Source organism: Podarcis tiliguerta (assembly GCF_965153285.1).
Source record: "Podarcis tiliguerta genome assembly, chromosome: 1".
NCBI lineage: Eukaryota > Metazoa > Chordata > Lepidosauria > Squamata > Lacertidae > Podarcis > Podarcis tiliguerta.
Window position 1 is genome coordinate 41,798,555 of NC_139534.1, and position 26,510 is coordinate 41,825,064.

Here is a 26,510-nt window from a genome sequence, read left to right on the forward strand (position 1 = left end):
TGGGCCTGGAAAAAAATTGGTTGCCAGTGCAGTCAGGCCAGGATTGGTATAATATGTTCAACTGTCTTGCCCTGATGAGCAACCTGCTGAATTCTGCACCAGCTGAAGTTTCCAAACCATCTTCAGAGGCAGCCCTACATGTTATCAAAGTGTTGCAGTTATCTAACCTAGAGGTTACCAGAGCATAGATAGAATTATTATTATGTTATTCCTGCCCCAATAGGGGCATATCTGGGCCACCATCTGAAGCTAATGGAAGGCACTCCATACCACTGAAGCCACTTGAGACTCAAGCAGCAGCAAAGGATCCAGAAGTACTCCCAAGTTGTATACCTGCTCCTTTAGATGGAGTATGACCCCATCAAGAGCAGGCAACCTCCCAGCCATCTGTTCTAGGAAATCACCCACTAACAGTGCCTCTTCTTATCTCGATTGAGCTTCAGTCTGTTGGCTCTCATCCAGTCTGCTACTGAGGCAAGACAATGGTCCAGCACTTCCACTGCCTCACCTGTAGATTTAAAGAAGTAGAATTGTGTGTCACCAGCTTAATTTCTGACAATGTACTCCAGACCTGCAGATAACCCCACTCAGTGGTTTCATAGAATCATAAAATCATAGAATTGTAGAGTTGGAAGGGATCCCAAAAGTAATGTAGTCCAACCCCCTGCAATGCAGGAATCTCAACTAAAGCATCCATGACAGATGGTCATCCAACCTCTGCTTAAAAACCTCCAATGAAGGAGAGTCCACAACCTCTCGAGGGAGACCATTCCACTGCCAATATTAAATAGCATAGGGGATAAAATTGATCCCTGATGAACTCCACATTAAAGGCTCCATGAAGCTGAAAAGCACTCCCCAAGCATCACCCTCTGAAAATGGCCATCCAAGTAGGACTGGAACCACCGCCAACTCAGACATGTTATCCAGAAGAATACAATGGTCAATAATATCAAAAGCTGCTGAGGGGTTGAGGAAAATTAACAGGCACATTTCCCCTGTTTCTCCCACACTTATGATTCCTCTGTAAGTCTCTTTTTCTCAGCTCTTTATTATTTCCTTCTTATCAAGAGATGGCAGTGCAAATACATCATGTACCACACTTCACATTTTGGGAGGCTGAGTGTTGGCATAAATGTAAACCAAAATGTTTGTGGTGAGGATCTGTGTCTTGTACTCGTTTTCTCCTGCTTATACTCCATTTGAAAACATCTGCGCTGCCAGCTCACAGCAATCTCTCTCTCAGTGCCAGGCTCCAGCTGATATGACTTTGTGTGCTTTGTTTCAAACTTCCTCCCAATCACAGAAGGTGCTTCGAAACTATAATTTAAAAATTATTATGATAAATGGTTACATACTCACATTTTAACGAGCCATTCTCTCTCTCTCCTCCCCACTGCCACCTAATTTTTCACTGTGCAAACTAACATTTTAACAAAGTGGAATGTGTGTGTATAGTGTGAGGGTAGGGGGAAACTATGCTAATGGCACTAAGCTCAGGATACACTGTGCAATCCCTGGACTGGTGCCTGGATACAGTGGTGAACTGGATGAGGGTCAACAAATGGAGTTTGAATTCTGGGGAGAAAGACGCCTTTGGGGTGGGTGGTTCTGATGTCCAGGAAGTTGGTCAGTTGTCTGTTCAGAAGGTGGCACTCCCTCTGAAGGAGCAAGTACAGAGACCAGGTTCAAGGTCCATGTGCTAATCCATAAATCACAACTTGGGCTCAAAGTACCTTAAGGACTATCTTGATTCCTTATGTTCCTCTTCAGTTGCTGAGATCCTCTGATCTCAGCAACACTCATGAGTTTTGATTCACCTTCACTAAAGACATAGCATTTAGTTCAGCAGGTCCTGCCCCTACCAGTAGAGGTTCTTCAGAAACCATCCCTCCCTCCCTCCAAATACAACATGCTTGTTCTTTTTCTTTTACCCAATGTGTATTTATTGGTGTTTATTACTGATGTTTTAATGGATCTTTTGTTGATTTTATCCTTGTACTTTACCCAGCTATATTTTTGTGAAAGCGGGATTACAGATTTGTAAATAAATTAATAAGCTAATAATTTTAATGAGAGACATTCAGTTGTTAACAATTGTCAGTGTAAGATCCTCAAATGGGTATCTGGTCTATAAAGTTAGATAATATGCAAGTTAAATAGTAGCCAGTGGACTACAGGTATGGTATTGTTTGGCACAATGGTATTTTATCACAGTGAAGTACTCCTAGTTCTTGTCATGCATGTTCCAGTTACTTTATATTCTGTTCAAAAGTGCTCTTAGCAAGCCAATAGATTTAAATAAGTTAATGGTTTCCTGGATGAGTCTTATTTTAAAAGACCCTGAGAAGACAATGTAATACATATCAATAAACATATAAGATATTATCTTGGGCACTGCACCTTCACAAGATACTTTTACGGCTGGGGAAACCTTGACTTACAGAAAAGCCATCATGCAACACAGCTGAAGTTATTCATCTAGAAATTGCAGAACATAATTCTTAACTCTTAACTTCCCATCTGTGCGCTGTACCATCTCTCTGTCTCTCATCATATTCAGCGTTCAGCTTGGCTATTTGGTCCATTCATGCACACAGTATATATGCATAGAAATCTTATAAAATCTGGTATATATATTAAGATGCTACAAGTAATTATCTCAGTTGCATTTTTCTTTTGTTGAGTTGCAGAAGCAAGGATATCAGGGAACTTCTTTGACTGCTTCCCAATCCTCTGTCTACCCACTGTCTTACAAAAATGTTTATAGCATAATCCAGGGGTGGCAGCTGTTGCCCATTGAGGCTGGTGAGGCAGGGAGAAAGTTAGCTATTGGTAGGGGGAGTCAGGGATAACAACAGCCAGAGCTAAAGTAGGAGGAACACTGCAAGACTGCAGTCCTGTACACAGTAACACAATCACGTGAGAATAAGCTCCACTGAGCTTAATATATTCATATATATATAATTTAATACAGTGGTACCCCGCAAGACAAATGCCTCGCAAGACGGAAAACCCGCTAAACGAAAGGGTTTTCCGTTTTGGAGGTGCTTCGCAAAACGAATTTCCTAGGGGCTTGCTTCGCAAGACGAAAATGTCTTGCGAGTTCCTGCGGGGGTTTTTTCCTCCCCCCCCCCCCTTTTTCCCAAGCCGCTAAGCCGCTTAACAGCTGATCCGCTAAGCCGCTTATCAGCTGATCCGCTAAGCCCACTAAGCCGCTAATAGCGCTAAGCCGCTAAGCCGCTAATGGGCTTGCTTCGCAAGACGAAAAAAACCGCAAGACGAAGAGACTCGTGGAACGGATTCTTTTCGTCTTGCGAGGCACCACTGTACCTAAGACGGTTTACTAAGTGGTTTACAAAATAAGAAATATTTGGAAGAATTTATTGTCTCACTAAGAGAAATGTTCCATCAGCGCAAGCATTTCAGCTTGCCAGAAGGAATGACACCCCCCTACTACACCATGTGATAATTTGGAGGTTCCTCTGACCTCCCCCCCCCCAACCCAATGGGGGCTGCAGGAAGAAGAGAGGTGAGAAAGCCTTGTGGAAGTCTTTTCGCAGACATTGTGCACTCATTAGGTGAATCCCACCCAAGATCGGGCCCTACACTCTCTATGCAAATTCCATGCCTACTGCCACTTATGTCTTGCTGCATCTTTAGGCATCTAAAGTTACGGTATTTACACCAATTCCATGTGTTTTGAGTATTCACTCTTCCTGTGCACAGAAAAATACAGTTCTTTGTGCTAGAATTTTACACTAAGGTGAAGATTTTATTTTATAGTCTTGAATCCAGGCACTCCAGTCCATTAAAGTTCTTGATAATCATCTAGCTTATAGCCAAGCACTTTCTTATAACATCATTTTTCGCTTTCCAAGAACAACTCTGCAAAAGGTTCTGCAGTTTAATTTAAAAGCAATCTGATCAGAAAAGAAAGGTCTCTCTTTTCGTATACCTTTGTTATTGTAGGTATCCTTATTTAGTGAAAATGTTGAGCTGAATTCAATGGATCTTGAAATGTTCTTGAAATTGAGGGTTGTTGGTATTGTATAGTGGTGAGGCTATTTTTCAATCCCCATCTTTGGGCTTCTTATAAAGAAAGGGAGACAAGTGATGAAAAAATAAATTTCAATGAGAGACTGGAATTGTCTTGATAAGAGAGTTTTTATGTATTATTTGATAGAATGCTTAGTAAAGATAATGGCTATAAGCAGTAGAGTTAGAATGAAGTTTCAGCATTCAAAGTACTTTGGTTATGGCAACAAAATCTGTATAAAGCATTTTCGTTCACTAGTTCTAATGCTGATTAATTCAGCATTACACTCATTCAGTTCTCTATAGCTTTCTCATTTAAACATAAACATTAAATGGGCAATGATTGTATATTAAATTAATGTAACAGTCTTTCTTCAGTCCTTATCTGCCCACCCAGGTGTTTATTAAGTAATAAAGACATTGGTGAATTTAAGTTTTAATGCTATAATCCTACCTTCACAAATGCAAGTGAAGGCTTATTTCTTATGAGACCACACTTACGACAGTGTCAATATTTTTCTCTAATAAGTATCTGTCTATTCAGCATAACCTAATAAGTACCCAGCCTAGAAGTTTGATTAAGTTACAAGTCATAGTACTAGACAGGTACAAAATCAATGAAAAACCAGAGGAATCAAAGCTGTCTAAAATGCCAGTTGTAGCTCATTTGCTTACAATTTTTGAACGACAGAACTACAACAAATTTTGGAGAATGGAATACGCCTCTCCTTGTTTTCAGCCTCTCCATTTCATTTCTCCACAGTTTTCTACCCTACTACCATTAAAACAACAAGTCAATATCACATGCATTCTGCGCATGTCGAGTCCTCATTGGGCTGGTAGGGGGATTTTATTAATGGAATCCTTTTAAAAAAACCAGTAAGCCTTGGGTTTTCAGTCTAGCTACAGCCCCCCCCCCCCCAAAGGGAAGGTTCTGAGCCAAGAAAATAATAGTGGGATGCAGGAGGAAGATCAGAGGAAGAAGGGGGTGCAGCTAGGTTGGAGGCTGAGCAATCAAGTTTTAAGTGAGACTGAGGCAGCTGAGGAGGAAGAGGAGACTGAGGCTGTGACAGATCCCCAGCCACCTGCCAGTTCCACTGTTTCCTTCCCCCACCCTCCTCTGCCCCCAAGAACGAGAAGGGTGTTACATGTAGCAGAACAAAAGGCACAGAGAGCCTCTCCTTGAAGGAGTTTGTGACTGTTGAATCATAGAATCATAGAATCATAGAGTTGGAAGAGACCACAAGGGTCATCGAGTCCAACCCCCTGCCAAGCAGGAAACACCATCAGAGCACTCCTGACATATGGCTGTCAAGCCTCTGCTTAAAGACCTCCAAAGAAGGAGACTCCACCACACTCCTTGGCAGCAAATTCCACTGTCGAACAGCTCTTACTGTCAGGAAGTTCTTCCTAATGTTTAGGTGGAATCTTCTTTCTTGTAGTTTGGATCCATTGCTCCGTGTCCGCTTCTCTGGAGCAGCAGAAAACAACCTTTCTCCCTCCTCTATGTGACATCCTTTTATATATTTGAACATGGCTATCATATCACCCCTTAACCTCCTCTTCTCCAGGCTAAACATGCCCAGCTCCCTTAGCCGTTCCTCATAAGGCATCGTTTCCAGGCCTTTGACCATTTTGGTTGCCCTCCTCTGGACACGTTCCAGTTTGTCAGTGTCCTTCTTGAACTGTGGTGCCCAGAACTGGACACAGTACTCCAGGTGAGGTCTGACCAGAGCAGAATACAGTGGCACTATAACTTCCCTTGATCTAGATGCTATACTCCTATTGATGCAGCCCAGAATTGCATTGGCTTTTTTAGCTGCTGCGTCACACTGTCGGCTCATGTCAAGTTTGTGGTCAACCAAGACTCCTAGATCCTTGTTGGGTAGGCAGCCGGCTGGGGGGGAGCCTTAGGAGGAAGTGGAAGGCTTAGATCCTCAGTTCTGTCAATGGTCTCAATAGGCTAGTTCTGCCTGTGGAGTTCTCTGTTGGGTTTTGTTTCTCTGCATAAAGAATCAACCTTACTGCTCATCCCTGAGTTTCTGCACTGAACTGCAGCTGAACCATCCCTGACATCTGGTAAGGGTGAGCAAAGCCAGAAAATCCACCTGCGGGTCCCTCCCAATAGTAGTTTTAGGCACCATGAGTTTTGTCAGGACTGGGAAGGGGAATAAAATGCCAGCTGTGGATCACTGCCTCCCTCCGTTTCTTTTGTGATTGCCTTCTGTTCTGTAGTCAATATGAACCAAGAAGTGGGAGGCCTTTGATATGGATGCTTAAGGACAATTCTTCATACCATTCAGGATGAGAGCCTGGGTGGATTGGAGAGTGGGGCTGAGGGTGTAAGCTGGTAAGTTGCTCAAAAGCCATATAGTGGGCCCCTCTGTGTGTGTGAGAGAGAGAGAGAGGGAGTTGCCATAGATGAAAAATGGGCTGGGAACTGTTACTATAAGACCATTGGTTGTGCACGTATTTGTTAGGTATTTGGCTAAATTGGAAATGATAGCTTTTGTCCTCATTGTTGTTTTTCTTGTTTGCCTTAGGGTAGAATTGCTAATTTGTTCACTGGACCTGTTCATATGATTTTGGTATACTGTTTTTGCTCCGTTTATCTCTATTACTTTTGTGCCCTGCTCTGGGATTGAAAATATTCAATGAAAAGTGGGCTACAAGCACTGTAATTTAATAGATAAATGGATTCACTCTTAGTTTACATAAATGGGGCCTGCATCAAAATGTTAAGAGTGTGGAATGTTCCTTTGCTTGCCAGCCAGATATGCCTTCTTCCATTCCCGACCACCCAGGTTTTCTGAGTTCTTCACCCACTCCCAATAGTCAGTCACATCCTGTGGCCACTCCCCAACTTAGATGTGTGTTTAAAGGTTTTTCTGTTTCTGAAAACCTTTGAGTTCTGCCAGACCAGTTCTCTCACATGAATGGTACTGTTTTGGCTACATAGGAACTTGCACTCACAGTGGCGTAGCGTGGGGGGTGCAGGGGGGGCTGGCCGCACCGGGCGCAACATCTGGGGGTTAGGGTTAGGGGGCGCAAATCCACGGGTTAGGGGCCGCAAATTACTTGCCTTGCCCCGGGTGCTGACAACCCACGCTACGCCACTGTGCTCTCATAGAACTGAGTTCACTATACTTTATGCCTTAGCTAGGTAACCTTTAGAATCATTTCTGGACAGTAGCATTTATACCTGGTACAACTGTTACCACCCTAATCCTCTCCATTCTGCTGGATGCTTTAAGGGTGTACCACCACATGTACAACATGGACTTTAGTTGTAAAGAGGCCGCAAGGACTTGACAGCCTTATGTGACACTACACTCTGTGAGCCTACAGACAAACTGATGGCCACAACACAAGATTCCAAACCTTACACAGTTGCTTCCAGACCTCCAGGAGCAGCAAGAACAACAAGCCTAAAGCCCAGAGTGGTAGACAGTGTGCATGTCTTGCAATCCAAGATATTCCTGAACCTACTCAGAAAGTGTAATTCATTAGACCATAATTTTTGCATGAAACCTAAATTCTGCAGGAATCAGTGAGGCAAGCTAGTTGCAACTGCAGTCCCATTGATTCCAATACAACTGAGATGCAGCTGACTCTATTTGAATAGTGGTGGTGATGATGGTGGTGGTAATTTCAATTATTCAAATTTCCTAATCCTTACATAGTAGATCATAGTTCTACCCACTGCATATTAGGCCATTAGCTTTACAGATCTTAGAAATGATACTGAGTCCATACATGACCACAGGTTTAAGTACCTACCTCCCAACTTTAGCCATCCACTATGCTATACCAGCTTCTAAATGAAACCTGAAACCCAAGTATAGTCATATTTTGCTACTGTGTCAAATGGCTCTCCAGTTAGTAGTATTTATATGTATGATGATACTTGTTAACTGTATTACAACAACTATTCTTTGTTGTTACTTTACTATTTGGACCAGGTGTGGGGAAACATGCTACCACCACCCCTGCCAGATGTTGTTGAACCTGAACTCTCATTGGCCCCCAGCCAGCATGGCCAATACTTAGGAGTATCAGTTCCTGGTTTAGACTCTGTTTTTTTAGGTTTCACAATATCCTCCAAAAAAATATAGGCAGATGCATTGCATGGAAGGAAAGGATATGATTAATGGGGTCTATGCATTAAGTCTGGCACGTGTCATACTGTAATGTATCTATTAAGCGTGACATATTTGAGTAAATAATGTTCGCCTTAGAAAGAACTGAAAAACCAGAGTCAGATTAGGTGAGTGCTTTAATGAATTATTGAGATAGAGCAGAATTGTGCAACAAACTAAATGGGATTGAATGACAAAGTACAAATAGATCACACTTGCAAGGTTTGCTTTTAGAACCGAAAGGCATTGATTTGGCAAGGGAGAGAAAACGGAAAAAATAATAATTCCAAAAGTTCCTCCCATGTGAAACAAAGAGCTATGTGCAGTAGATGTATTTCTACTTCCCGCCCCCTCCCCAAAGTAGTCTTTCATCATGAAACCTCACAGTGCTTGAGAATGCAACTTATCAATGTCAGTCTTAATTTCTTCCATCAACCCTTTTGATAGAAATTGAGAAGAATCATTTAGCAATCATCTTATCACTGTTGTAGTGTTTGAACCATTCATTTTACACATGATCAGATAAAGGAATGATATTTGCTTTATCTCCTCATTTGCCATCCAAAGAAATCTATAGAACCCCTAAATGTCTTTGCAGGCATATAGTAGGTTGCCAGCTGTGAAAACACTGTCAGATAAAACCAGTAGCACTGAATCAATTTCCATTCTCTTTTTTGTGTGGGATATATATATATGGTTTTCTTTTTTTTTTTTAAAAAGGTATCTATTCTGAGGTGTTGCAGTTTGATAAGAAGAATGGCAGCAGATCAAGTTTTTCAGCAGCCATTTATGTGTGCACAATGTTACCTGTAATCACACGTCTTCTAGCACTTCCAGAGGGAGGCTTGTTTCCTAAGGCATCCGAGAGACAACCTGGTTTTTTAAAAAAATGTATTAAACCTAACAAGAGCATGTGTATACACAGACATCATTCTTTGTAGTCACCGCTTTATGGTTTTTGAAGAGAGGACTAGAGAACTGAAATGTAACCGAAAAATTGACACTGGAAGCATACGTGCCAGTACATTTTTCATGGAAGTAGTTGAATGCCTGAAAAAAAGCATCTGTTATATGTCTTTCCATTTAAAGAACGATCCTCCTTTTATCAACTTTTTAAAGGGGAACATTAAATAATGGTTCAAAATCAACATACAGGTCTGATTTTGAAAAGAAATGCAGCATAATATCATCTTGCTTTAAAAGTCAGCCTTCATTTTTTTAAAAAAAAATCTTATTTATTTAAATCATTTATAGTCATCCTTTTATCAATTTCAATACAGTTTACAAAAAGTGTACATATTCAGCAGATAAAAGCACAATTAATCTTTATGTGATAGAAAATTAGTCTCCACTCTGGGCATCATCTTTGTTATAGGAATGATTGGATGTTTGCTAAACTCTGAAAGTTCTTCGGATAGACATAGTTAACAGGGACTTGTTGAAATGGTGTCATATAGAAATAACTGCACTTCAGGCATATACACATGTAATAATAAATCGTTGTAACTTGAAGATTATATAAAACCCTGTCCTCCCTGAATAATAAGAATCTACCATGCATTAGTATCTTTTAAATAATGTCAAGTTACTGTTCGTCACAGTCTGGCGGAGACAAATAATTGCTTTCTGCTTCTAAGAGATAGTACACATGGCACTTGTCTAATTGCCAATTTTTCTGCAGCATTACTGTGGCATGCAGTTTAGTTATCCCTCCACTAAGGAGAACACAATAGCATTTGGCTCAAGTTCCTTGTTAAACAAAGTATTTAAAAAAAAAAAAAACTTTTAACCTTCCGTTTATGTAAAGCTAAAATACTGTATTGTGATATCAAGGATTCCAGAAAAACTAGTATCTTCTTTAAGCTAGATGCAGATGATATAGTGACTAATGTCTGGAAATATGTATGTGTATTTCCTAACTGATAAGCACTTGAAGAGCTGATTGTACATAGTAATGTGATATAAGTCAATGATATTGTACCAGTTTGTACCATTTGATTAATTGAACGTTGGGTAATTGAGCCTGTTTTGCTTTTTCTCAAAAAGGAAAGTGTTTCTGTTTGTTTGCAAGATCCTATCCACAATTATGTTCTATTAAGTTCAGTGAAATATATGTGCTTGCAAGTAGTTTTGTTGCTTGCTTCCCCCATGTTTTTGGCCAATCATAATGGTGGAATATGTTCTCTATGCAGTGTTGTTGTTTCAGGCTTCCCTTCTTCCAGGGTTTCTGTAAGTTGTAACTGTAGCCTGGGTTGCACGTCACACTAAGCCAAACCACTGCTTAGCACAAATGTGTGAGAGCTCCTGGAGAAGAGATTGCAGACATTTTGCTCCTCCCTGGTAGTTCTGCTGCTGTGCTGTGCTTGAGCAAAGTAAAGGCTTGACCTACTGTGCCATCCAAAACTGGACTCGTGGCTTTATTCTCCCACAAGGTAAATATTGGTCACACTTCACAGTTAGTTTAGAGAGAGCTAAACCACAAGCCTGTGTTCAGAAGACACACTGAGCCTAGCCATTGCTTTGTTCAAGAGCAAAATGATACTGATCTCCTCCCTGGGAGCCTGCACATTTGTGCTAAGCTAGGATTGGTTTAGTGTGGCTGCAAACCAGGCTTTTGTGTTCCAAATATACTTTTCAGTTAGAAACCACATGTTGGTGGCATCCATACGTCTCAGGAGAAAATGGAGGAGTGTGCTTTTGGGGGTGAAGTCAAACTGTTGGAAGGTTACAACATGTTTAGAAACCAATATAGGAGAGAGATGTTTTGTTGCAGCTGGGGTGGATGAAGGTTGTGCACAATGCAAATGCACATGGCGTTACTTTTTTCTGCACTCCTCCCAGTGGTCATTCCTCCTGTGGTCACTGCTGTGGATACACAACCTGACTGTCTCCAGGCACTGCACTCATCTGCAAGGGATCCCCACACGACAGCAACATCAGTATGATATGTAAGCGTTTTTTCAAACGCCAGGGTGCTCCAGTGGCCAGGTCACAAGTATCTGCTTTTAAAGTTAGTCTTCTACTTTAGATTTTGCATGTAATATGATATGCTTCTTGAGAAACCTTAATGCTTAGGTGGCTTTTTATAGTATGCTTCCACTCTTGAAAGGGTCAAGGTTTTTGTAATTGTTATACAGGCCACCCCGGATTGTGGGGGGGGGGGGGTTGTGTTCTAGGTCTTCACACGCATCAGTAGAGCGTGCATAAGCCCGTTCCATCCCGCTCCATCCTGCTATTCCCTGTTATGCCCCCATCCTATCCCTCCCTCCAATTACACCCCCTTTCCAAGCCACTTCTGGGTCACCATGATGCGCAGTCATGGCCGCACATCAATTGGACAGGTACAAATCGGTCATTGTCTGTACATTGAATATAGATATAGATATAGATGTAGACAAGCTTAAAATGTGAGCCAGCTCCCTATTCAGGAAATGAGTGAAGGCTGTTTAGATTTTAGAGTAGATGTCCACCAACATGTAACCTGGCTCTGACAGGAACATAGGACGCTGCCTTATACCAAGTAAGAAAATTGGTTACTCTAGCTCAGTAGTGTCAATACTGACTGGCAGCATCTCTCCACAGTTTCAGACAGGGGTCTTTCCCAGCCCTCTCTCTGCCTTGAACTTTTTGCATGCGAAGCGTGTGCTTTACAACTGAGCTATAAGGTTGCACTGTTGAATCCTAAATCATGTAAGACCCATCAAGTGAATTAATATTAATTACCCACCAATTTTCATTCCAGAATTATGTCTCCAAAGCTCAAACTAGCTTTTATATTTCAGACATTTGTTGCATGGAAAACACACTTCTTGAAATAAATCAGTATTCGAATGTTGGCTTTAAATCATCACCATTTGTTACTAACTGCTGCTTCCTGCTTAGCTACCGCTCGCTTCAGATTCAGAGATTAGAATGTCATTTAGTCTGGGGGAGGTGAATTTGTGTTCTGAAAAGGAGGGGAAGCCATTTCCGATGCCATATTTGTATCCATTCATTCTTTTGTGTCGGGCCTGGCCTATGTAAAAATCAGAAGGTCATTTCTGGCAGATTGTCCTGTATATATTGTGGCTGATATATTTAGGTCCTGTAATACTATTGCCAGAGTAGACATGGGGACAAGAGTTGACATTTGGATTTGTTGTAGGGTCTGGTCCTTGTTTATTTCTCTGTTGTGTTGCCTGCTCTTGCTGCTGAGTAGATGTTTTTGGTTGAGGGTGGGGTCATCGGTAAAAAAAAAAAAGAGTACAGAATTGTCACCTAAGGACTGTGAGTAGTATCATTGTCCAGGATAAGCTTTAGATATCTGATGATTTGTTGTAGTGGTTTTAGCTGGGAGTCATAGGTAACAAGAAGTGCTCTGGGTCTGTTTCATAGTAGATTATTCCTTGATAGAAACCAGACAGAAGCATGTAAATATCTGCAGTAGGTTTCTGATATAAGTTGGTGCTTGTATGTCCATTATGTAGTTGCACAGTAAGTGACCAGAAAGTGGATGAACTACATGGGCTGATTTAGGCTCAGATGAGTAGTGTTAAGTAGCTGAAGCCTTAGTTGAACTATATTTCACCCTTTTACAGCCATGTCAAGTTTACACCTGACAACTGGGGGTCACACTCTGTGCATGTGAAGGATCTGGTCCGTGAAAGCTTGTGTTATAATAACGTTTTTTAAGCTCTTTAAGGTGCCACAAGACTCTTTTTGTTATTTCTGCTGCAAGAGACTCACAATACTTTCCCTGTAGAAATTATTACTGAAGGTGGTTTCACTGCTTCTCAGGCTTGTACATGATTTGGCTTTTAAAGAAAACTATAAACAACTGCTTCGTTCAGCTTTGACTAATTAGATCAAATGATGCTATAGCCCTAAAGAAATCATCCACTTTAAAACTGACATTGATTTGGCAGATATATATTAGTGTGTGTGTGTTTTCACTTGTTTTAGCATTTCCGAGAATGGAAAGGACAGGCAAATAAAGAGATCTGCTCTGCCATCTGTAGTTTGAGATTGTCTTGCCAACAACACATGTAGCTTAAAAGTGTTCATTAGTAGCACACAACAACAAAAAAGGCTGTAAAAACCTATTTGCATTGGAGGTGCTATGAAAAAGAGAGACTAATATTTGGAAGTTAGAACATTTAAAAATTATTGGGCCAGCCTGGATTGCTATGGTCTCCACATATTTTTTTCTAAGGAACAGTTCAGTGCAACTTTGAAGGTGTAGGCATGTCCCATTCTCACTTATGGCTTGCAGAACAAAATTACTAATATTACAGCAAGGGCTGAAGAGAGGAACAGAGTGGCTGGGGTACATTAATTAAATGTGAATCCAAATGGTGTTGCAATGTTTATTTTTAATAATGTGTACTCTGTTCTTCTGCACAGCAGTAGTCACTCATACGCACAGCAGTAGTTAAAAATTCAACAAAAGCAAAAGCATGGAAATTGTCAACAGAATCAATAGTTTGTTTAAAAGGGAAACTTTTCAATTGAGTATACTGCTGCAGTGCACTTTATATGGGGATGCCTTTGAATATGGCTCAGAAATGAAAGCTAGTGCAGAATGCAACTGAGTGTTAGTTGGGGCAAGACACTCTGAGCCTATTACTCCAGCTGCAATGGTTGCCAATTCATTTCTGGGCTCAGTTCAAAGTGCTTTAAAGCCCCAAATTGTTTGAAACCAAGTTAAGTGAAAGGACAGTGGGCATCCATGTGAATCCATGTGAACCATCAGAGGTTCTGCTTATGGATCCACCAGTGGATACAGTTAGATGGGAGATAGAGATTTTTCATTGGTGGCACCCTGTTTATGGAACTCCCTTCCTGGTGAGTTTTATGTAGCGCTCTCCTTGTTTTCTTTAAGAAGAGCCATAAAAAATCATTCCGGTCAGCTTTTGGTTAAGATGAGCTGGGTTGGCTCATATTCAATGTTGGGAATGAGGGTGCTGGCTATAGTATTTCTATGTAGTCTTGGTATCTCCTGATTGTCTGCCTTATATATAAGGAGTTAAATTATGTATTCATTTTAATCACATAGTTCATAATGTTTTATTGTGTTGTGATTTTTATTTGGGAGGATCTGTGATCCTGAAAAGCAGCATAGAGGATGTCAGTATAAATGAATAAGCAGAGAAATAGAATTGGTAGCAGAACACAAATAGGGGAAACTAACCTAACTTTTTGGAGTAGAGTTGCAGCATCACATACAGGGTGCCATGGCAGAAAATACCCTCTCTCATGTTGTCACCAGCCTTGGCTCAGAAACCAATGCATTGTTAAAGGCGTGGTTTTTAGGCAAAATATTTATATGGGATCATATGGGGAGAACTTCTTAAGATTCACAGTCTGAAAGAATGAAAACAGAATTTGAAAGAGCCTTGCTTGCTAGGGCAGAGTTAAATAACAAATGGAGAATATTATAAAAACATCAATACATAGGAACATAAAATTGAAAGGGAAAAGATTTGTTACATCATTTTGAGTATCGTCAGCCAATATGAGATAGCTCACCGCAGTATATTCTGAAGTCCTTTATTCAGTCTAATTTGAAATTGCCCAAGCAGTGGAACTTCTAACTTTTCCCTTGAGGGAATCTGCCACAATTTTAAAGAGCTTGCTATCGGGAGATGTTATCAGACATTTAGCCTAAATTTTGCTCAGATTTAAGCCAGCACTTCTAAACCGGTCTCTTGGGTATTTACTTTTTAAGCTACATGTAAATTGCCATTACAATCCTTTTAACCGCTATTTGGAGATACTAGCTCCAGGACACATGGGTAATATATTTAAGTGACAGAGGCTGTGTTCATGTGAACAAAAGCAAATATCATTAGGTCCTTCAGTAGGACTTAATCAGAAGTCTGTGCCTTCCGTTTGGTGCTGTTCATGCTTTGTATACCTAAATGCATTCCTAACTTGCCCTTCACACAAAAGAGAATATAGAAATGATGTGAAAATATAAAGAATTAATCTTTACTTTAGCAAGTTTTCACATGTGATGGGTGGGCTCATGTTTTGCACTGAGCACACCCAGGATAAAAGCAGGATCCCACATCCTACAAGCCATATGTTTAATGTAACATATCTGGTGCTGAGGTTTGTTTGTTTTTGGAAAGGATATAATCTTGTTGGTGTTTACAAGAGAACAAGCTTTTTCAGTGTTTGCATCATTAATGTGGGGGGCCCTCCCTTTGGAGGTTTGGCTGGCGTATCCTTCTTTTGCACAACTTTAACTACCATCTCACCCCAAGTTCCAACTACCTCCTTAGGCTTCCAGCTACTAAGGTATCTAAAAGGGTGTTCTTTGGTTGGTTTTAGTTTTTAATAATGTGCTCCTCAGATTCTTTTTTCCTCATCACTTATACAGTGGTACCTTGGGTTACAGACATTTCACGTTACAGATGCTTCAGGTTACAGACTCCGCTAACCCAGAAATAGTACCTCGGGTTAAGAACTTTACTTCAGGATGAGAACAGAAATTGTTTGGTGGCAGCAGCGGGAGGCCCCATGAGCTAAAGTGGTACCTCAGGTTAAGAACAGTTTCAGGTTAAGAATCGACCTCCAGAATGAATTAAGTTCTTAACCTGAGGTACCACTGTAGTCTGTTCCCATTTCTTTTACCAAAGTTTGTGGCCCTTCTTGTTTTCCTCATTTGGAGGATACTTCCATTTTCTGATGGAAGCCTTCCTGCCTCTAATAATTTCCCTAACTCTGTCTGTTGACCACATTGTTGTCCTCTTGGTCCTCCTTGTACCTTTCCTGATCTGCAGTATACATATTAGCCGAGCTTCTATTATTTTGGTTTTGAATAACCACCAAGAATTCTTGAAGGATTTCAATCTCTTCCTTTCAACCTCCTTTCTACCAGTCCCATTTTGAGGAAATTTCTTCATTTGAAGGACGCAGTGCATAAGTCATCATTTCCCACTCCATCACAAACCCCATAAATGTAGATTGATGATAGGAACCAAAATTATAGTTCCATTGACAGCCATAAGCAGGGATCCAACACAAAATGTACAGAGGGAGAGGGAGGAGGGAGGAGCTGCCGTAAACAGAGTTACAGCATGTAGCTGTCTTGACTCTAGAATTCAGAGAACAAAAGAGGCTTGGGCTGGAGTTTTTCTCCCTTGGAAATAAATCTTTAGAGAATTGCAAGCTCTGGTTGTGAAAGAGTGTGCTGCCTTTCTATATGGCTGCCTATAGCAGTTTCGGTTTCTTTGTCTACATCATTCCCTTTTGCCACTAGACATTTGAATTCATTTCTGTAAAGCAGTGGTTTTCAGTCAGTGTGCCATGGGACCCTGGGGTGCCTTGAATGATAGTCAGGGATGCTGTGGGCAACACTGGCCTCTGTCCCTCTTTTCTTCCCTCCCTCCTCTGATACCCTCTCACATCTCTGCCTTCCAAAGGCTTGCACAGCTGTTTATTGCAGCAGCCCTGGCTATAAGCTCCACGGGCAAATGGTACTTCTGGGAGGCACCTTTATTTGGGGGTGGGGGTGGAGGGACCAGGGACAGCAGCAGCAGCTGCCTGGAGGACTCCCAGGGAGAGGGGAGAGAAGAGGAGGCTGAGGGAACCCTCCACAAGCAAGGGTGTTCAAAAAGGGGTGAGGGACTGCCAGCTCTGCAGGCAACAGGTGACATAACTGGGCTCCTGAGCCCCACAGGGGTGCCGCAGAAAGAATGTAGTTGGTTAAGGGAGCCATGGACTCAAAAAGCTTGAAAACCTCTGTTGTAAAGTCTTCTCCATTATTAGTGCTTTAAGGGGGGATTTGATTTAATTGCCTTCCAGTTCTGGAATATTTGATATTTCTGATATTACGTGTACTGTGCAAGCTGAAGAGGTTGGCATCTAATTTGTACAAGTAGAAAGATTCTGTCATGTATTTGTTTTCTTCACTGTACAAAACTAATGACCATGCTGAAACTAGAAATGAGGATTAAAATGGTATTCAGCAAAAGGAAAATAAATTAAGCCAAAATGGACATAGTGAAGGCTTCTGTTATAGTTGGATGCTGTGGTCAGAAAATATATTATTGTAAAGAGGGATTCATATACTACAACATCATGTGGTCTATAATAAAATATCTGAGGCCTTACCACTCCACTGACAGACATGAAAATGTCAAAACAAAACTCATCAATGAAAACAAAAGGCTTAGGAAAGCAGAATATTTTCTGGATTGTCTTCCATCTCTACCTCCCTGCGATGTTAGTGAATACATATAGATCAGACCATGTGGTGAGCATGATTAGATTTGAATGTACCTGCAGGGCTGTTATGGTTGCCACTGCCAGCACCCTTTGGGAAGAGTTGCTTTTTAAGCCTGGCTTAATACTCTGCACAAAAGAAGCAAGCTGAGTCAACTGATCACACACTCTGAGCTTTAATTCCATGTATGGGGGCTGTCCGTGGTGCTGAAATGGCAGTCTGCTATGCAGAAGCAAAATTACTTCCAAAATTATTCCAATGCTTTCTTAATCTCACTTTTTGTAAACTGAGAATGTTTTCCTACTCAACCAAATTTTATCTGAAGTTAAGTACATGTAAAACTAGAAGGTGTGTTTACTCTCTCTCTCTCTCTCTCTCTCTCTATATATATATAATTGGTCCTGAAAAAAACCCTATGATTTAAGATACTCACATTCTACCTTGACATTTATTCTGTGTAGCCTATAACCCCATAGAGTTCCTATACTGTGTTGAGGTTCTGTGCTATAAACTAGTGAGGTACAAATGAATTTGGATGCCCATACTTGAGTTATATAACAGGGACAATATTTCTTGCTGAAGTCCCAGATATCGAAGACTGGCACATCCACAAATAATTAATGAACTGGCTAAACAGGCAAACATAATCACTGGTAGCAGCTAACTCTTTTGGATTGAGATGCCTTCTGTTAACTCAGTGAACATAATCATATATTGTTGTGGATAAAATCAGCCCACGGCAGTGTGTGGAGTCTAAACAATAATAGAAAAAAGCTGTGATGAAAGTCCCTCTAGAAAAAAACAAAATACTACAGTTGTAACAAAAGGTATCATCTTACCAACTGTGTTATTCTTTGAGCTTTGTGTACAAATGCTCCTGATTAAACTGAATTCAATTGCATACTTAAGCACTTTGCTTAAGAAGATTATGAATTGGGCCTTTTATAATGTATGTCTCCTAATCAAACAAACACAAGTTAGTCATGCAGCTATGATTAATTCTGTGCTGAGTTTTTTATTTCAGTTGAGAAACAGCACTTTTTTTTTATGAATGAAAAAATAATCTAAGCCAAAATACTGGAAGGACCCCATTACCATAAGCATAGTACTTCTTTGGTACCAAATATGTTTGAACCTACGATCCACTGGGTCTGTTCTAGACCAATATTGTACATTATGACCAAGAGTGGGCCTCTAAGATCTCCAATGTTTTAGCTAGAGATGCTAGAGGCTGAACCTGATGCCCTTTGTGGGTGAAGCCGTTTTCCCACCGCTGCGCAAAAGTTGTTTCTTCAAGGTGTCCTTTGTTTTTTGTAGTTTTTGTCAGGTTCTCCAAATTACACTGTATTCCTCTTTCTTAGAATCCTGCTGCCAAATGAGGACGCTGGACAGTGGGATAGGAACCTTCCCTCTTCCGGACTCAGGAAACCGCTCGACTGGACGGCACGTTTCTAAACAAGAACTGGATTTAGAAGCTGACGTTTTCATATCACCTGCACAAGCTTTCCCTCCGGCTTCTTCTGAGAAAGCCAAAACCCTTGAGCGAGAAGTGCCTTCAACAGCTAATAAGGACCAGGGATCTGTGGAGAGCATAATAACACATTCAACATCAGATCCTGCCATGACTGCTAAGGGTGTACAGACTTTTCAGAGTCGCCTTCCAAAGCCAGCTTCTGCAGGTAAAATGACAGTTGTACTGGAAATTAGATCTTTTGTGCCCTGGTGCCTGTTCCCATTAGTGGAGACCTGTACTAATGACATTGGATGAAAGTCATATGAAATGTACAGCTGAAAAGACTCTTCAAGTCACTGCAGAAGGTTAACAAGCTGGAGACTGCACTGACATGGAAATCTTGTTAAATAAAATACTAATCTATAAAAAAAAAATGCTGTATGACACACCATGTCTATAAGCAGCCCAGTGATAAATTTAAAGCACACACCAAGAATGTTTACCAAAAACAAGTCCAAGAGGCTTCAGAAATGTCACAACTTTTGCTTCCTAAATTTGCTTTAAATATAGATATGACAGTATTGTGAAAGTTAAACAGCAGTTGCTTTGCTAATAGAATGTGGTGACTTCTGATGAATGTTGGAATGAAATTTTCTTCCAATGAAAGGACAGATCCCCATGATTACTCCTGTAATATGATGTTTACACTTTCAAGGTTAATAAACCACAGTCCCAGGGATTAATGGACAGCTGCCCTCTTGTTGATCAGCATGGGTTGGATCCATATTAAGTTAGTTGAACTTTAGTAGTATTTAAGTCCGGGTATCTTTTTACATAGATTTAAATGGGACCTAAGTGCAACTAACATTATCCAGCTTGATGTGTCCAAACCTTTCATGCAATATAATAGACATTTTATCATAATCAGGCTCGCTACTACAAGGGATGCAAGCTGTGTCATGCTTAGCTTATATTAAGACACCCACTGCTTGTTAAGTGTAGTTGTTGAGAGTCCTGTTTAATTCATGGCACTGTTAGGGTGGTTTAGAATAGAGGTATATTTTGTAAAGCATGGATGTGCTTACCTTATTGACTCCAGAAAACTGTAGCATGGCAATGACACTTCAAAATCATGTGCAGAGATACTAGTGGATAGTACAGTTTTCAGACATTGTCCAGGGGTACATACTTACAACATAAACTGTTAGATAGTGGTTGCTCCCCTGGTTCAACAAGATTTACACTGGAGCAATTGCTAACCATGAAATAAACATAAAGCTTGAAGCAACCTAACAATAAATGTAAGTTTTTGATAACTATGAGTACAACACAGGGATACATCACTATACAAGGAGCACAAAATGCTGGAAATCCAGCTAGGGAGCACGTGCCCTTATATATAAAACATATAAATCAGTAACAACATGGAATAGAAGTGGCATACCAAGTCCCCAAATCTTCCATTTGTTGTTCTTAGGAGTACTTTTTATTATATGTATACTCAGTATAGTTCCTATTGCATAAAGCTATTCATTTGTTGCATTATGTATGGGGTTCAGGGCTGAAAAGATACCTTCAGAATGAATGCTTGAAGCACAGCAGTGCTTGTCTTTGTTGTTGTATTGTCTATTTCCTCCTACTCCCCTGCATTCATCAGTACCAACAGTGGTTTGCCTGAATGCTTACCATATCCCTGACTTTCAGAACTTCACTCAAGGCACTGTTGTGATTACGGAGATAGCAGCTTAATTTAAGAACTGAGGGCTAGAGAAGGAGGGAGAAATCTATTCCAATGTTGCCCTGATGTCCTTCAAAGTGGCTTCTGAATGAAATACAGGCCAAGATGCTCAAGGCTAGACTCCCCACCCTCATGGTTGCCTGCAGGCCATTCTCAACACATTCCTCATTCTTCCTCCTCTGCTCAGCTCTCCAGCATTCCTGTGGAAAGCCAGCCCCAGGAAACCAGCTTAGTAGATAAATTTAGGGCAGAGAGTACTAACATCCCCTTTTCTTCCCTTCATGCTTTTACTAAGCAGTGGCAGCTCTGGGTAGCTCATAGAGGAGGCAGTGACTGTGGGAACACTAAGCCATGCCCATCAGCTGCTCAACCATGCCGCATTTTTCATGCATGGATAATCCTACCCTTTCCTCAACAGTCCAGACACATAGGACACAACACTCAGGACCCACAAAGGCTGGAAAAATTGATTTGGACAAGAATTCTAGCAATGGACACACGGAAATGAAATGTAAAAATCTCATTTCTGCACACAAAGACAGGGCTAAAGTGTTCTGATTGGAAGAGGAAAGCAAAGGAGAGTATCGTACTTTTCCGTGTATAAGACAATGTTTTTTATTTTTAAAGTATGTTTAAAATTGGGTGTCATCTTATACACAGTGCATAGAGGGGCTATGGAATTGGTTGCTGCTGTGAGCCTTAAACCAGTGTGTGTGTTATTGGTGGCTGTGGCAAGGGCTGGTGTTGATTTGCTGCTGTTGCGGCAATAGGGCGGGCGATTGGCGGCCTCTGCTGGCAGTGGGACAGAGGATAGGTGGCTTTTGTGGCACATGTGAGTGATAGCGTAGGTCAGGTGGTTGAGCAATTTTCGGTAATACCCCCCCTTAAAAAAGCTCAACAATTCTGGGCAATCTCACCCCATTTTTTTAATATGTAGTCCCCCAAAATAGGGGTTATCTTATACACGGGGGCGTGTTATACATGGAAAAATACGGTAAGTTATCAGCTTTCTCATGTATATCTTTCCCCAGTCTCTCTAGAATTAATGTATTTTATTAATGATCAGCTGTATTATGTTCTGCCTTATGAGAACCATGTGTCAAACTCCCATCTTTTCTATACATTAGCCATGTGACTTCTGGCAGAGATGCATTAGTGATTAGTCAAATGGGGAAAGTAAAGGCTTGTGATAGTGAATTAGATAAGGCTAGCATGGCTTAATCCACAACCCCAAGGTAATTTGAAGCACCTTGGGGTTGATCCAATATAATTATTATCTTTAGGAACCCAAAATCAAGGTACCAACCCATTATTTGAACATTAACTGAGGCCATAATTTTATTAATTGTTAATAAAACAATATTTAAAGTTACGTTGAGAAATCTTTAAAGACAGCCATCCAATCCTGCAGCATGTAAAGAACACTCAGATCTATGCAAGGATGACAGTTACAAGTCCAAAGCCAAGCACTTATATAGACATATTGGACAAGACCTGTTGAAACATTCTGTATTCTGTGGATCATTTGAAGATCTGGACCAAAAAACGTATCTCCACTGGATGGAAAGACCAGCCCAAGACATTTTGCTGCCTGAGGCAAATGACAAGGTGGTGGAGCTGGCCTTGCCAGCCTGTTTAAACATGGTAGTTGATGTAACCTGTGAGACATTTGGCTGGTTCCCATGTCCCTGCCTCCATGTTAGGACCAGGTCTCACCCACTTATTCTTCCATTAGATGGGAATAAAATGAGTCTGCTTAGATTTTGTTAACTTCAACTCGGCTAAGTTCTGAATCAGGCTTTCTAAGTGCTTCATAAAGGAGAGGTGGCGGGGCGGGGGGGGGGACTCATACAAAAGGGCCATTGTAATATGTTTAGCCTGCATAACTATGAAGCAGAATCAGTCTCTACCCTCCCCCCATCCATGTGAGAATTAGAGATTTAGCTGAAGTCTATGGCAAGTGTACCAAATAATGTTTTGCTAATGTGTCAATATTTAAATTGAGCAAAGGAGTAAATAGGCAGCATTAAAGATTCTTGTGAGTTTATGTGAAGTATTCTAATTAAACATGTTGGAATGTAGTTGATTTAGCAATATTCCCAGTACAGTTTTGCACCGTAGTTATAATGGAATGCAAACACACAAATTCTACACCCTTCATTGGAAAATCCCCTGCTCATTTCAAATCAAAGCAAAAGAAAAGATATTTTTAATTCATGTTATTTTGTGTGTGTGTGAAAAAGTGTATTGTTAATTAATAGCACAACTAAGGGAGATTCAGAAGAGAAATCTTAGTTATAGATTATATGCTACATGCTTGGATAGCTACATGTGTGACCTCAATTCAGCAGTGTGCTATGCAGTAGACTTCATGATTAAACACTGTCATTATAACAAATTGAATAGAAACTGCAAGCACTGAATTGCTTCATAAGAAGTCAGTAGCAATAAGATTGTCCTGAACTTAATGCTAATATTCACTGCACCAGGCTTCCAGGGTTTGTTTCTTAATTAAATTGTCTTGAAGGAATGTAAAAAAGTAGTATATAGCAGATTGGGAGGTCAACTTTCCCATTCTCAAATTTTATCATCTGACCCATCTCCCCCATCTCCTCCCTCCCCCTTTCTCATACACACACACAACAATTATCAGTGAATTCTACAAAACACAGTCGATTTACTTGCATGTTTGTTCTACACAATGCTGTTTCAAAAAGAAAGAAAGAAATGAGTTGGCTGAAAGCATTTGTGCTGAGATATTTTTCTTAAAGTCTGCCAGTTTAAATTATTGGCCCATGGTCAGGGATGATGGAAATCATAGTCCAACAACATATGGAGGACCACAGGTACCCTACTCCTGATCTAGGTCTATCTGTATTTACCCTTCCTGCCACCCAAAAACATTAAGAAATGAAAGGAACTGTGGGAAATGGAAAGAACGGTTTCTGAACCCTTCATGTCACAAAAACAAGGGGTGGCATTGAACTGTCCACCCAGTGCCTGGTTGCACCAGCCGTGTTCTTTACTCATGAGTTATTCACATGGAAGTGCAAATCCATTTTACTGGAATCATAATTGGGACCTGTGTGAGATGGGGCCTGTGTGGGATATGTTGCACAATCTGTTCCTCATTATTGCTATATATATATATATATATATATAAAATTTAAAATTTAATTTTTAAAAAAAATGTATACATGAAAACCAAATCCATCAGAGGTTCGGAAATGTTTTCTGGGCTATTTAAGGGATGTGGCTCTGGAGACTCATTTCTCCTTTTCCTCTTCTGTCCGGTGGATGTCTCTTCCCCATTTACTAGGTAACCATTTCAGATATTGCTTTCCTAACACATTAAGCAAAGCTCATCTTTATAGAAGTGCAGTGCATTCAGGGTGGATCAAGTGAAAGAACTTGACCCTTCCTTTCATGGAAATGGAATCAAACGCTATTTTTCACACTCTGATGTTCAAAATCTTTTGCTGCTACTTTCTCTTACCCAGGAATAACGAGCCCAGTGAAAAAAAGTGGACAAGAAGAGAGTTCTCTGACTTCTGTATCATTAAAGCATTCAGAAAAAGAAAAATGTGGCAACAAGATGTTTCCGGATTGGAGCAGCAAAAAAGCTATTAAAGCCAAGGTACAAATGAAAGAGGCAAACCGGACACATATATAATTTCCTTTAAGTGGCTCAGGCAACAGACAGTGGGGCTATAGTTTCATTTTGCTCTACCTACATGTGAAGTAGGTAGAACTATATGCTTTGCATACAGAATGTCCAAGCTTGAATTCCCAGCATCTCCAGATAGAACTGGGAAAGACTCCTGCCTGGAACCCTGGAAAGCCACGTCCAGTCAGAGTAGACAGTACTGAGTTAGAAGGACCAATGGTCTGAGTTGGTATAAAGCAGTTTCCTGTGTTCCATTTTCTCATGAGTGTGACTGGCCCAGGCCACCAGTGGGAAGCGAATATCAACCACTGTACAGTGGTACCTCGGGTTAAGTACTTAATTCGTTCTGGAGGTCCGTTCTTAACTTGAAACTGTTCTTAACCTAAAGCACCACATTAGCTAATGGGGCCTCCTGCTGCCGCCGCGCCACCGGAGCATGATTTCTGTTCTCATGCTGAAGCAAAGTTCTTAACCTGAAGCACTATTTCTGGGTTAGCGGAGTCTGTAACCTGAAGTGTATGTAACCTGAAGCGTATGTAACCTGAGGTACCACTGTAAATGTTAGATTTTGAGTACCAGGAAGAGTAGTAAAGTAACCAAATTGCTAAGTACCTTGTGTAATATTAGTCTAACAACCTAACAGAAATAACTTCATATTCAATTATCACCTTCCATCTAATGATGTATTGTGAGTATTCGTAATTAATTATAAACTGTGTGTGTTTTACCCTTTAATTTGCAGACTGTATCAATAAATGGTAATTGTAATTACAGTGGTACCTCGGGTTAAGTACCTAATTTGTTCCGGAGGTCCGTACTTAACCTGAAACTGTTCTTAACCTGAAGCACCACTTGAGCTAATGGGGCCTCCTGCTGCTGCCACGCCGCCGGAGCGCGATTTCTGTTCTCATCCTGAAGCAATATTTCTGGGTTAGCAGAGTCTGTAACCTGAAGCGTATGTAACCCAAGGTACCACTGTATTAGGACAACAATAAGTTTACACAGGAGGTATCTGTGACATAAGAACTTATAATATGGCTCCTTAAAAGATGAAGCCCCCACACCAAACTTTTCTCTTTTTTCAAATTATTTTTATTTATTTTCCAAATTATTGCAGATCAAAGCAAATTCATTTAATTTAATGCAATTTTTTCCCTCTTGCCCACTGATGTTCATCCATCAGTATCTCCATTCCCCCATATTCCTGTTAGGAACATAGGAAGTTGCATTCTACTGAGTCTGGCCATTGGTCTATCTAGCTCTTCCACCTAGAGATGCCAGGGATTGATGCTGGAAAACGCAGGTTGGAGGATATTTATTTGCTGAGATAATGCCTTGCTCAGTCCTCAAATGTAATGGCAGGTAAATGTTCCAGTCTGAATTCTTGTTTGTCACCACTCATAGATAACCTTTTCTCAAATGCTTTGTTATGACATAAACCTGAGAAGAATCTATCCATATACCCAGGCTGGATTTCTTGAAAATAGGGTCTGTGAACATAGATTATGCCTGGACAATACTTGCTGGAGGATAAAATCTGTTTTCAGAGATTTGTGACATTTAATTACATAATCAATGCCAAATTGCAGCAGCTAAATAAATAGGCTAGACTGAAGAGAGACGAAATGGTTCGCCTATTGTGCTGCACTCCAGATCCTTTGTATTCAGTGTAATGTTTTTTTCTTCTGAGTCATGGATTTGTCCTTTAATGTTGCTGTGTACAGGACAGGGCGCTGAGAGTGTGCACTTACTCTGCTAGCAGTAGCAGTGATACCGAAACAGAGCTGGAGTATGAAACAAACGATTTTGGAACCGGAGGGGAAAAGTTGGTAGATTTAATGAAAAACAACAAGCAAGGTAATTTAAAATTTGTACACAGGGATGTATTGATCCCACCTTTGTCATGGCAGCTGTTTGTGTTTTGCTTGCACTATGTCTACGTTTTCTCATCTCTTTCCAAATCTCATTTTCCATTATGTGCTTTTTATTGTATATGTACATCAATTTTTGCCTCTTATGCTGTGTTTGACACTAAAAGCCAAACTATAACTTTTTTAGTTGTAAATCCCTGTGTTGAAACTAAAAACGTTTTCAGTTGGATTATAGCTTCAATAATATATCTCTTTGTATTTATATATATTGCATTTGTAGGTAGTTTAAAATAACCCAATGAGCCATGAAGTTAATTTCCTCACCTCCATGTTATGTAGCTCACACTGCTACATACAGTTAAAGCTGTTTCTGGTTCTCCCCTCACAAATAAC

General features: G+C 40.5%; 1 protein-coding gene across 14 annotated transcripts in view; it reads left to right on the forward strand.

The window, feature by feature from the left end:
* The window catches only part of NCKAP5 (NCK associated protein 5), a 588,547-nt gene that overhangs the window by 513,941 nt on the left and 48,096 nt on the right, over positions 1–26,510 (forward strand). For all 14 annotated transcript variants that reach the window (XM_083404704.1, XM_083404711.1, XM_083404705.1 and 11 more), the window contains 3 exons: positions 18,750–19,067; positions 24,080–24,216; positions 25,971–26,103. In XM_083404704.1, the coding sequence (XP_083260830.1) occupies positions 18,750–19,067; positions 24,080–24,216; positions 25,971–26,103 (588 nt within the window). The remainder of the gene's footprint in view (positions 1–18,749; positions 19,068–24,079; positions 24,217–25,970; positions 26,104–26,510) is intronic.